Here is a 12,779-nt window from a genome sequence, read left to right on the forward strand (position 1 = left end):
TAGGTGTCTTCGTTTTAGGCTTGAAATCGTCGTTGTCTTTGTAGTATGCTCTTTAATTTCCTTCCATCTGTATCCTCCGTCTGAGTCTTCCGTCTGCTCTATCCGTCTGTTCTGTCCGTCTGTTCATCCGTCTTTGTCTTCCGTCTGTGTGTTTCTGTAGTGCGGTAATTGTAGTCGTCGATTTTTTTTGTTCATCCGATGTAGCTCAGGTTCTAACGGGTTCATGCCGGTGCTAAAACACATGTAGGAGAGATGGTATCTTAACTGTCTTTTTATGAGAGCAATTCTCAGTCTTTTCTCGAAGCACATATCCATGATAAAAATTAAGCGTTTCTCAATTAGAGAACCGGGTTCTCCACCATGTCGTGTTGTGTAAGGAATACCCATGTTGTGTTGGGGGCTGGATCTTATTGCTCTTTTATTTCAACCAGACTCAATGCGAAATAGAGGCAATCAATGCAAGGTGTAGAGCTCATTCATATTTATTAAAGATGATAACTTGATGATGATAAATACAAATAATACAGGAACATGAGTAAGTCTGATGGTGACTATACTCCAATCTCTAATATATCTGTATGCTGAAACATTCTCTGAAGTAATCTCTAACAATCTCTGAAGTAATCTGATTTGGGTTCAGAAGTGAACTCCTTTTATATTGGTCTGGTCTAGACTCTTTACGATCAAACAGGTGTTGGTCAACCTTGGACGCTTGACCAAAACAATCTGTACGTCATAACTTTACTCTGAATTGGGGGAGTTGACCTTTTAGGGAGAACATGAAATGTAGTGAATAAGAAACCCATAAAATGTGTGTGCGTCAGAAGTTTAGCTGGAAGAAGAATGAGTAATACTTTCTAATGAAAGTTGGAGCTGGTATACTTCCTGTAGAAGTATTGATTAAGTATTGATTATGTATTGATATAATATTTAATATGTGAGATATGTCTTATCATCACATAACATCCCCTTTTGTTAGAAAATGTGGCTTTCCCACATTTGTTTAAAAAAATATATTGAACTAATGGTCCAAGTCCAACATAGTTAAACAATTGAATTTCATGTAAAACAAAATAATAATATTGTGAAACTTTTTAATTTATCTTCTACTATACTACAGATTCCTTTAACACTCCTACAGTAGCAATGATAACTATCCTACATCAACTAAACTAAAATAACTTCATATAAAAAATACAAGATGAAAAATTACGCAAAGGTAACTTAAGTCATATAATACACTTAAATTGATTTGAAAAAATTATATCCTATATACTCAGATCATAATCAATGAACTGTTTGAATATTAACTGATAACAAAATGTTCTTTCAAAACAATATTTTGTCCTTACAAAGTACAATTACACTATTTCGTCAATAAGATTTGGGCAGTTTGAGATGTCTCAAAACAGTATCAATACATTATGATAAGTACAGCTAAGTATTACTCCACAATAAAATCATATAAATCAATCGGTTTTCGAGCTGCGGGTGTCCTCATATTTTAGGGAGATGTGCATCTATTTCCCACTTCCTATTCTGAAGTATATAAACAATAGTTTTACGCACTAACCAAATCATCCTACTCTGTATGAGTTTCACTCCAAATTTGCTCGGATAATATCTTCAATCGGTCATTTCAAGTACTTTCAAACTTGATTTATATTCATGCTATACACAAAGCTGTGAAATACTCTAACATTGGAGCGCACAATGTAATTTTGGTATTCCTTACACATTAATAGTGTAGTCCAGTATCATTCTCACTGGAAAAATACTTTGCTTTACATGTTAACCATTTGACATTATATAGATTCGACTGAAATACATAATTTACTGATCAGTAATATCTCGTTTGAAAATACCATAATGTAATTTTGTCTTGAATTATAAACTCAAATGAAACATAAATCATATCAAAAGATTAAGCCAAGCTTATGTTTGTGTGTTAGCATTATTTTCACCAATGCATTCAAATATCCCCTATATGGGCATTCACGCTTAACTCTCTTGTAAATCCTTCAACACTTTGATTTATATTCTCTTTGAAAATTTTCAATAACCTTGTCTTGTCTACAAAAGGAAGTTACATGAAAGAAAAATCATTAATACTAAAACCAGTCGTAATTGAATTATGATATAAGTACCTATAACTGAATTAATTCATAGCAATGTAGAGAAAATCAGTTCTTAATTTTGCTTTCTAATATTCACCAATATGCTAACAAAAATCATGTTGAATTTTTCTGTTCAGTTCATATATCTTGAAATATCTTAAGTATATGAAATTCTAAAGCAATCATGAATTTAGTTTTGTATGAAACAATATACACATCATCAAAAAATAGTATGAAAAGTGGTCTGACTTACCAGAGCCATCCAAATATCAGAAGTAAATTTAGAAGCAAAAGAAATATTGAACATGAACATGAAACATCAATAGGAATATAAATTGTCCTCAGTCTGAACACAGTCTCTACATGCAGTTAATAAATCTGTCATAGTCTTCCTTCTGTTCAGTCTTGGCATTAATATGGTTAATATTGAAGTCAAAATTGTAGGATGCAGTCTCTCGGGCTCTCTGCCATCCCCACCTTTCATCTTTCATCGTCGTCGTCCTTACATTTGTCGATGTCCGTTGTGCCATCAGGTTTTGTCTTTGTTGCTGTTGTTGGTCCATCTGTTTCTTCTGTCTGCTCTTCCGTCTTGTCGGTACGTCGGTCTGTCTGTATGTCTCTTTCCATAATCATGTCTCCGTTCATTTTCACTGTCGTAATCATCATCATTGAGGTATATTGCTGTCGCAACCGTTGTGTCAGTACATCGCAATAACATTTCAGGAGCCAATTAAGTTTGATTTTGAGGAGGTAGAAGTTAAATTAATAGTTAACAGAGAGCAATTCTACTTCTTTTGTCATAATTGTTGTCGCTGGTTGAATACGGGTTCTCCACCATGTTGTGTTGGGGAATGGGATCGGTAATTAGGGACTCGTAATGAAGAAACTTTGGAGAAAGTTGTACAGTTCAAATCACAAAGTATTTAATTATCAATATTCAGCTACAGACAGTTCGAAGTACATGAAGATTCGGATATGACGGGAGACGATGAATATAATAGTTTCGAAGTATAAGATTAAGATTCGGAGTGAAGTTATTATAATATTCGATGGACGTCTAAGTCTTGAAGTCAGTCAGTCTATCTGGATGAGTGTGGGTCTAGTCTTCTATCGTTGGTGTTCTCTATTCTAATAATCAAGAAGTCTTATTTATATCATTGGTTTTGGGGTGTAACTATTAAAGGTGGGAGTGATCTAAACTTGATCTGATTGGTCTACAGCTCACTGTCTATCAAACTTTCTCTGGTATCAAGGGGTGTGGTGATGCTCTGTGCAAGTGACTGGGGCTGGAGTGTGAGTCATACTTCTTCCATGAAGTTAGCTGACGTCACTGAGGGTTGGTCTTTTTATGGTCAAGGCTTAGCAGTTAAATGGTATTGGGGGTTTGGGGATTCTAAGATGACATTGGGGGAGTTTGTAAACAAGTGAGGGTGAATGACTGAAAGGATAACAGGAAGTTATATTCATACTACATAACAATATTTGAGAAAATAGTGGGGAGATCGTCCTTGCTTAATTTGAACATAAATTGGCTAAGTTCAAAGAGATATATGTCACTTATTTGAGAATGTTATTTTCAAAAAATAAGATATCAGTATGTGATCTAAAGTGTGTTTGAAAAATTATTCTTAGAGCTTTTGCATGTGACTAAATTGTGCATATTACTATTTTGTGGAAAATAAGTGAAACTTTAAAATGTCATAACTTTCTTATTTTACATCTGATTTTGATGAATTTTTCAGCATTGTGCTTGTCTGATTTTTCTCTATTGATTCAAATCAACATTTTTCTGAGGTGGACTTGACCTTTAAAGCTCAAAGATAAATATATTATTTCCCTTCAATGGAGGAAGATGAATGTACAATTTTTCTCTTTCAATGGAAGAAGATGAATATTTTCTTTCTCTTCCAAAGAGAGAAAACAAATATTTTCTTTTTTTCTTCAAACAAGGAAGATGGATATGTATTCTTTCTTTTTCAAAGGAGGAAGATTGATATTTTTCTCCTTAATTCAAGAAGGAAAATTCTTTCTCCTTCAAAAGGATTGAAGAAGATGAATGTATTATTTTTCTCTTTAAGGATGAAGATCATTTGAAGCATTTTTTTTGCAAAGGAAGAGGATTAATACATTTTCTCCATCAAAATGATGGAGGAACGTGAGTGCATGATTTTTCCCTTAAATCTGGTAGATTGACATTTTCTTTCTTCTTCAGAGGAGGAAAATTGATCATTTTCTCTCTTCTTAAAAAAAAGGAAGATGGATATTTTTTATACATTCTTGCTCTTCCAAAAGAATCAAGGAAGATGAATGTATAATATTCTCATTTTCCTTTATAACGTGATTAAAGAGGAAAGATAAATATACATAACTAAAACTCGACCAAAAGTTAGGCCCTTGTAGATCAACAGATAAAACAAGAAAAATAGACAATGAGAGTGACCAGGGGAGCGTTTCATGAATGGACTTATCCGATAAATTTCATTTTATCCGACAGTTACCATAGAAACACTGATTTATAGCCAATCATCATCATGGAAAAGTTGTCAGATCGGACATCTTGTCAGACAAAAATGTTGATGAAATGCTCCCCTCGAGTCCAAATGGAATTATACACAAATACATTCACAAGTCAGATAGTAAGAATTTTGAAGAGACATAGAACGGAAAACACAGGTGGCGGAAGCGGGGGGGGGGGGGGGGGGCAGGTCCCCCCTAAATTTGAGGTGGGTTGACGGTCCCCCCTAAAATTTTGGTTGATAACCTTTTTTTTTTGCTTGTCAATTTTTTTACCCGTGTCCGTGTCCATCACAAAATTTCAGGCGGACCCCCCCCCCTAAATTATTCGGCTTCCGACGCCTTGCAGTTTTAATTGCAATGAGTTGCAGTCAGTTCTTTCCCCTCGCCCACCCCCCCCCCGTCTCTCCCTCTCTCTAGCTCTCACTTTTTTTATAAGGCCTCCGTAGACTCGCCTAAAGATCGCATGCCCCTCACCTTTGGGGTTTTGATTTTATTGCAGAATAATTCTAATATAATATACCAACATAATGCCAAACATTGAGAGCTGCGTTTATACTTTAAAGTATACGTAGGCCTGTATCACAAAGTGTTCGTACACAAAACCAAAACAATCCTCTTTTTCTTAGAGCTTATTATACTTTCAATGAAATAAAATAGAAATTATTGATTCAAAAGCAATGATTTCTTCGAAGAGCAGCTGCTGAAAATATCATCTGCAAAAAAACGCGGCGCCACGGCCACCCTTTCAGAATACTGCATGCACGTGATTTTGCATAGCCATATCGCAAGTGTTTTTGTGTGTATGGCTTTGCTCTTTAATTTGGTGTACCGGTCGTTGTGTGTGTACCGTAACGGTACCGGTACACAAGTTTATCAGCAGAAGATAACTAATCATATGGCCATGCCATGACTGAGGCTGCCTTAGCTACGAAATCACACCACAGGAGATAAACCTTAAAATTGTATTTTCAATTTTTATAGAAGGGATTTTTGGAAATTGAGAATAAAACCAGCAGATTTAATATATAGGTATGTATTTTTCTTGCAAGCCGAATTCCAGATTTTTATTTGTTACTGAGACTAGATCTAATTAGATCTAACGTTAATTAGGTGACAAGTACCCGTATAGTCTACCGGAGGGCGCGGCGCTAGAGTCGGAGGCAGGAGGTGATACCGTATACCGGTACGGTACGTAGACATCTTTAATTAACATTAGTACCGGTACACCAATCTAGCTCAATATGAAAAATGAAAGTTCTCTTTTCTAAATACTTTGACTCTGGATAGAACGTGCGAGCATAAACTTATGGTCTATGTGATATGGGATCCATAATTTCTGCAATCTTCTGTTCTAATTACCGGTAGATCTAATTGAATAATGCATGAGTCATGACTTGATCATATACCGTACTTGATAAATTAGTTTAGCAATTGCTACTTGAATTTATAAATAATATAAATTGTAAAATTAAAGTTTTGCAGTTGCTACTTGGTTTTATAATGTTATTCATCAATGACACTTGACTGTTTGCCATGGAAAAGTATGGTTGTTCCTATATGAAAAGGTCATATCTTGTGTGATTTCTTGCCTGAATCGATTTAATGTATGCTTAGTTGCTTCAATTCAGGATTCTTTTCATTAAACATCAACACAATCTTCAAAGATATCTTGTTTTCTTTTACTTCGCCTTAGGTCTACATTTCATGTTCAAACTTCAAAGTCCATGTTCAGTTACAATGTACCGGTAGGCATATTTACGTGTTGAATGATAGTACCCTCAAGGGCAAGGCTCAACTTATAATTGTGTACATAGTGTTTCAAGTATGCTGGTTTTATACTGTACAAGTCTGTACATGTATCTACATTCATCATATTTCGCCAATGATTGTGTTGCACTGTAATATCATTTTTAAATTGAAAAACAACAATTTTTCAATTATAAGTCTATGCATTTTGTAATGATGCTTCCACCATGTAAATATGGCCTATGTATGTAAAATATGCAAAGTTTGTGTAATCCCCCAAATCTGTTTTGTTTTTTTTAGGCAAAAACACTTGCCGTAACTTTTCAGGAGCTATCATATTTTAAATTCTTAATAAGAACATGGAAGAGAACAGTATCAAATTGTTATGATGTGAAGGTACATATTTTGTAAAGGCTAATGATGTTTACTAACAACTTTACAATACTAGAATTTACAGTCAAACCCTACTGTAGATACTGATAGGAATTTATGGAATGACATCCAACTAATTTCCAATGACATTTCAACAGATTGAACATTGTACTTCACTGATTAAATCATGCTGTTTTTTACCTTGGTTATACATGTATTTGCTGCCCTCTGTGATCATGAAAGAGTTTGTTTTCATTTGGAAACCTTTGCTTTTGCTTTCACAGGACTTCATAAAGGAGTGAAAATGTGACAAGGAAGTGAAGGGAAAATAAACCCCACTACCCACAGGAAATACATTTTGAAATAAGTTGAGAAGTAAATGTAATCCATGGAAAATCACTATTTTTATTATAATTCACATTATTGACCTTTTAGTTTTACCAGGCTTTAATAGGCTATAAAACATTTCATCTGACATTTTGTTAAAGTATCTTATTTTAACAAAAGTACCCTCTTTTTAATTAACGATTTAGGGGTAAAATAGTTTTGGAGGGATATTCTTTAACTTACAAATATTGAATTTTGTCTAGCAAAATGTGATCTTTGGTTATTTTGTCATAATAATGATTCCTGGGACTTCACAATTTTTCACTGTTGTTTTTGTCCCTTATATACCCATTTGCTGATAGTATGTACTCCCTATATTTGAGGAGTGCTGGAAGCAAACCATTATGATCTAGATCAATGGATTGAAGGAACATGCCCTGACGAACAGATTGTTGTAAAAATAGCAACAAAAAAAATATTTGAGAACGTTTGAGGAAAATCCATCAAAGACTTATAAAGTTATAAGAATTCTCTTTTATATTAGAGCAGCTTCCCATGTATGGTGAATTCTAAAAAAATGAATAAAATTGCAGGTTTTATTGTACCTTCATTATATCGATAATTTATTTCACAGGCGCTCGTGAAAAAAAATTGTAGCCATCTCCCATTAAAAAATGAAATCTATACATTTTATATAACATGGCAATATATATGAGACAGCTGCTCGCATGTCACAAACTAAAAAATTGAAATTCTAGTAACTTTCCTAATATTTAACTGGATTTTCCTCAGAACCTTCATAAATAATAATTATTTTTTTTCATATAATATTTCTTGTGTATTTACAACAAAATTTTACATCAGAGTAAACTTCCCCTGTGAACTACCTGTACCTAGACATCATTATTTGTGTTTTAATGAATACTCTTATGAAGTTTATTTTGATCAGTGTGCATTATAAACTCAAGATGAATTAAAAAAAGTAGTATAAAATTTATTTAAAAAAAAATTAGTATAATGAATAAAATATTAAAGTAACTTATAGGGACGGTCCGGGCTGAAAGGATTTATAGCTTTTCGACTCAGCAAAATGACGAAAATTTCATCAAAATCGGATAACAAATAAAAAAGTTATTGAATTTTAAAATTTAGCAATATTTTGTGAGAACAGTCATCATGAATATTCATTAGGTGGGCTGATGATGTCACATCTCCACTTGTTCTTTTGTATTTTATTATATGAAATTAGGTTTATTCAAATTTTTTCCTCCAAGAACTAGTAAAAATTGATTGACATTTATGACAACTGATTTAGTGCATTAGATATTTATTGCTGCAACTTATTTCATTATAAGGGAGACATATTATTCACACAAGTATGAACAAAAGAAAAAAATATGATTTTATGTAATAACATAAGAAAACAGAAAGTGGGGATGTGATATCATCAGCCCACCTAATGAATATTCATGATGACTGTTTTTACAAAAATATTGCTAAACTTTAAACTTCAATAACTTTGTTATTTGTTATCCAATTTTCATGAAATTTTCAGCAGTTTGCTCAGTGAATTCTACTCTATATATATTAAGATATAAATATTTTCAGCTCGGACCATCCCTTTAAATAGTCCTTTCAAATGAAAACATAGATGTACATGTATACATTCTCATAGTAGATAGATACATGTAGGTCTAAACATAGAATCTGATGATTTGACACCTTGTGGCAAGAAGGTCTTTGATATGTATTCTATCAACCCTAAAGATATTGATTGGTTTATAATCCATCAAATTGTCCAATGTAGTGGGGCTTATTTTATTGTACCTGCATATTGTATTTGTGTCCTATCTCAATTTACTTTTAAGAGCTAAGACTAGGTTTATATAGGGAACAATTCCTGTAAAAGAATGGTTATAGGACTTCAAGCCTTTGATCTTTCATAGAATAAACCTGAGTATTCCATTTGATGAATAGTGACTATCTGTTTGTTGAATTGAAAAGAACACCACCCCCTCACCCGGCTTATTGACTGCTCAGCCCACAGCTCAGTGATTCAAAGAGGTAATAAATGTGTGTTTACTCCAGGTTTATGCAGTGTTTCCCCCAAAATGAAACATTTCCCTAAAACTCTTAATATGGAGTTATTTTATCAGATTCCAGGAATATGTTGAGATATTCCTTGTAGAATAACCAATTTGAGACTGGATTGAATAGGTTTTAGTTTCATTCCAGTTTGATATACATATACATTTAGAAATGATTGCATAGTTTTGAGATGCTTCATGGGGTAGGTTATGACCCCCATAGGGATGGCCCATTAGGAGTAGTAAATGCACATACCATTTTGTTTTAGGGGTGTTTCAGAGCCCTAAACTTATGTGAAACTTAGCAACTGCTTAATTTGTGTTTATCCAAAGAGTGTATTGCTCACTCCTTGAAGTGCAGTGTAATTATGAGTCACCTTGAAAATCAGAATGTTTCATGAAAGCAGAGCTTTTGTAGGATTAATGGCAGACAAGCATTGTTCTGTAGACTATACGATCCCTCAATTCAGCTTAGTGTAGCTCACCATGCATACCTACAAAACACAGACAGGCTTGGGTAATCCATTTGAAATGCTCCCCTACTGTTTGAATACTCTAATCTCAACCTAAGCACTCTGGTATGTGAGAAAGTTATTTGCATGGGTTTTGGAGGTTACTGAAGCATCCTAAAACTTTGTATACACAAACGGCACTGTTGGTCAGTCAGTGTTGTATTTAGCACAGGGAAGTACTACACATTGAGGATTCTCCCATTGGCTGTGTTTTGTTATACTACAAGTAGAAATAAGTATCTGTGCCACCTATGTCCTCGCCACCTTTACCTCTAAACATTGTGGAATATTCATTGGATATAAACAGTGGTCTTCTTCTCATGTATTATACTAGTTAACAACAGAGTAAAGTCATATCAGAAGAAATCAAGATGGGAAGACTCAAGTGAGTATAAAGTTAATAAACTATACATTGACCATGTATTGTTACAGGTGTTTTCATTTGACCTTTTATTTGTTGTAAATTTGTTTTAATTTGTTCTTTTAAAAGCAAGTTTTAGAACATGAATCTTTCCTGATTGAGCAGCAGGCAAATCACATTTTACTCATTTTTATCATAAAAAATGTAGTTAAAATGGGTTTATTGCCTTCCAGGAGTCGGGTTGGCTCCCATTGTGAGGCGCTGGGCAGTATACCCAAAGAAGAAGAACTCTTCAGACCATTCATAATAATTAGGTTACATGTATGTGTTTATAACATATCTTCCCCTTTGTTTTAGTGTACATTGGCCTGGGGGATATGTGAGGTGTCAAGTTTTTTACTCACACTGTAGACTTTGTTGTTTGTATTTTGTTTAATGCATTTGTTGATTTTAGTTACAAGTTTGACTAAATCATTGAAGATTTTCCTTCATTTCAGAATTTTTTTGTATTGAAAGTTGACACATACATTTTGTTTTTCTTGTTGGCTTTTGTGTAGACAATATCTACATATAATTCAGTTCAAATATGAACTGAATCCAGGCAATTTAAGTAGCCATATATCAGCTAATATGCCCTGCATTCCTCAATTTAGCAAAAATCCTACATGTAAATGCTGGATATCCAAAAAGTGTGGAGCGAGGCAGAGGTATAAAAGTACAGAGTTATACCCCTTTCATAAACCCAATTACTATGAATTAGGCGGCTAATACATGTAGCAGCATAATTTGGTCGTAAAATTGGAGGAGGACAAGAGTTATCCGCATTACTCTGATGCTGCTATTATCCGCATAATAGCGGCATCGGGATAAGATTTTGAGTTTATGAACGCATTTCCAAATAATGCGGATAATTGCCATGGTGCGGTCACAAGGTCACCCTTTTCCAACACAACCGCATCGGAGGGGGCGTGTCCAGTTGTTATGGTGATTATACGCCTTTTTCAGGACAGGCGCTCGTGAAAATAATGCGGCTTATTTTCGGAGTTTATGAACGCAATTTTTATTGAATTATCCGCATTACTCTTAGGCGGCTAATTGGAGGATAGGTTTATGAAAAGGGTATTAGGTGAAGCTATGTGTAATAGCATTAGGTTCACACTCTATGCTAAACCGACAATGTAGCACCTGTAGACACATTTAAATGTTGCTCTTGATAGCTGATTATTGGAAAAAAAATTTCCAGTTCTGAATTGATACAGCATAAATTCTATTGATATGGGACCTAAGTGAATAGGTCAAGTAGGTTTGATGGCAAGTGGGCACTTCTCTATATCGAAAAGCTTGCACCTGAATATTATACTTGCTAAGATCAGAATTATATTACTGTGTATTTTACTGGTAGGCCTCGGTAAACTGCAATGAAATAAATAAATGGAAGGACCATTGAATTATAGCTCAACCCAAGAATCATGAGATAGAATAACATGTCATTCTAAAAAGATACCTGTCTTACTGGTGGTACTTCGGGCTGAAAATAATCTAAATAGAGTAAAATCAAGCAAACAAAACCCTGAAAGTTCCATCAAAATCTGATCACAAAGAATGAAATTAGTAGAATAATCAAAAGATTAGCAATATATTGGAATTTATCGCATCATGATGTCATGAAAATGCAATAGATGGGTGGATGTCATGTCCTCACTTTCTTTTTTATTTAAACTAAAAAATCAGAATTATTTCATATATGTGTAGATGAGTGTGGTACAAGTTGCAGCAATAATTATCTTACACATTGAATCAATAGTCAATCATTTTTTTTCAATTCTTGGAGGACGAAATTTGAAGAAACTATTTCATTATGATAATAGAAAAAAGGTGGGGATATGTATGATATCAGCTTGCTCATTGCCAGGCATATACATTGTACATGTAGAACTGTTCCACTATTAGAAACATGCAAAAGTTTGAAATGTAATAACTTTTTTACCTTCTTGATTTTGATGAAATTTTCAGTGTTTTGATTGATTATTCTACATGTATATCATTTTAAATTATATTTTCATTCTCTTGTACCCCTTTAAAATTTATCACTATCTGAAAAGCACTCGAAGCTGATGCATGATGGGGACTGGAAATTTCCTGGAGATCCTTTAATATTGCTGATTTTTACATTTACATGTAAATGATGATTTCTACACAACCTTTCTTTTTAGTTTTCTGTATTCAATATAATTTTTCTTAATTTTTACCCATTTTATTTTTCATGTGTATTATAAAGCCTATTCATTAATACCATAATTTCTTTTATTTCATATATTCCAGGGATTTATACACCTGTTGAAGTGTTCATTATTTTACTCTCTATTTTTTAATTGGATTATCTGCCCATTGGTGAAAAACAAACAGCTCTCAGCCCAAGAAAGGACATTTTATGTTTTTTCTTTGGTTGAAATCAGGAGAAAAAGAATGAGATTAGAATAAATGTTGTTAACTTGCAATTTTTCTTAGTTTTCCTTTGGCAGATTTCTTTAGAGTACATGTACATGTTACTGTGCATGTATTGCCAATCTGCATTATCTGAGTACAGGTTCATGCTGTAATATTATAATCCTAATGTAGGTTACATGCCATTCTGATGAACTTTGCATGACAAATTTACTTTTATCAGCTTTATCTGCAGATAACTGATGACCAAAGATAAGTGGATTAAATTGAAGCAGTGTAGTGGAAGTTTAATTAA

General features: G+C 33.6%; 1 protein-coding gene across 1 annotated transcript in view; it reads left to right on the forward strand.

Moving 5' to 3' along the window:
* The first annotated feature begins 9,764 nt into the window (after positions 1-9,764).
* LOC121419370 (protein numb homolog) overlaps positions 9,765-12,779 on the forward strand; it is a 69,932-nt gene continuing 66,917 nt past the window's right edge. Inside the window, exon 1 of the mRNA XM_041613805.1 lies at positions 9,765-10,063. Coding sequence (XP_041469739.1) covers positions 10,050-10,063 — 14 coding nt within the window. The 5' untranslated portion in view covers positions 9,765-10,049. The remainder of the gene's footprint in view (positions 10,064-12,779) is intronic.

Source organism: Lytechinus variegatus, chromosome 7, assembly GCF_018143015.1.
Source record: "Lytechinus variegatus isolate NC3 chromosome 7, Lvar_3.0, whole genome shotgun sequence".
In the NCBI taxonomy this organism is placed as follows: Eukaryota; Metazoa; Echinodermata; class Echinoidea; order Temnopleuroida; family Toxopneustidae; genus Lytechinus; species Lytechinus variegatus.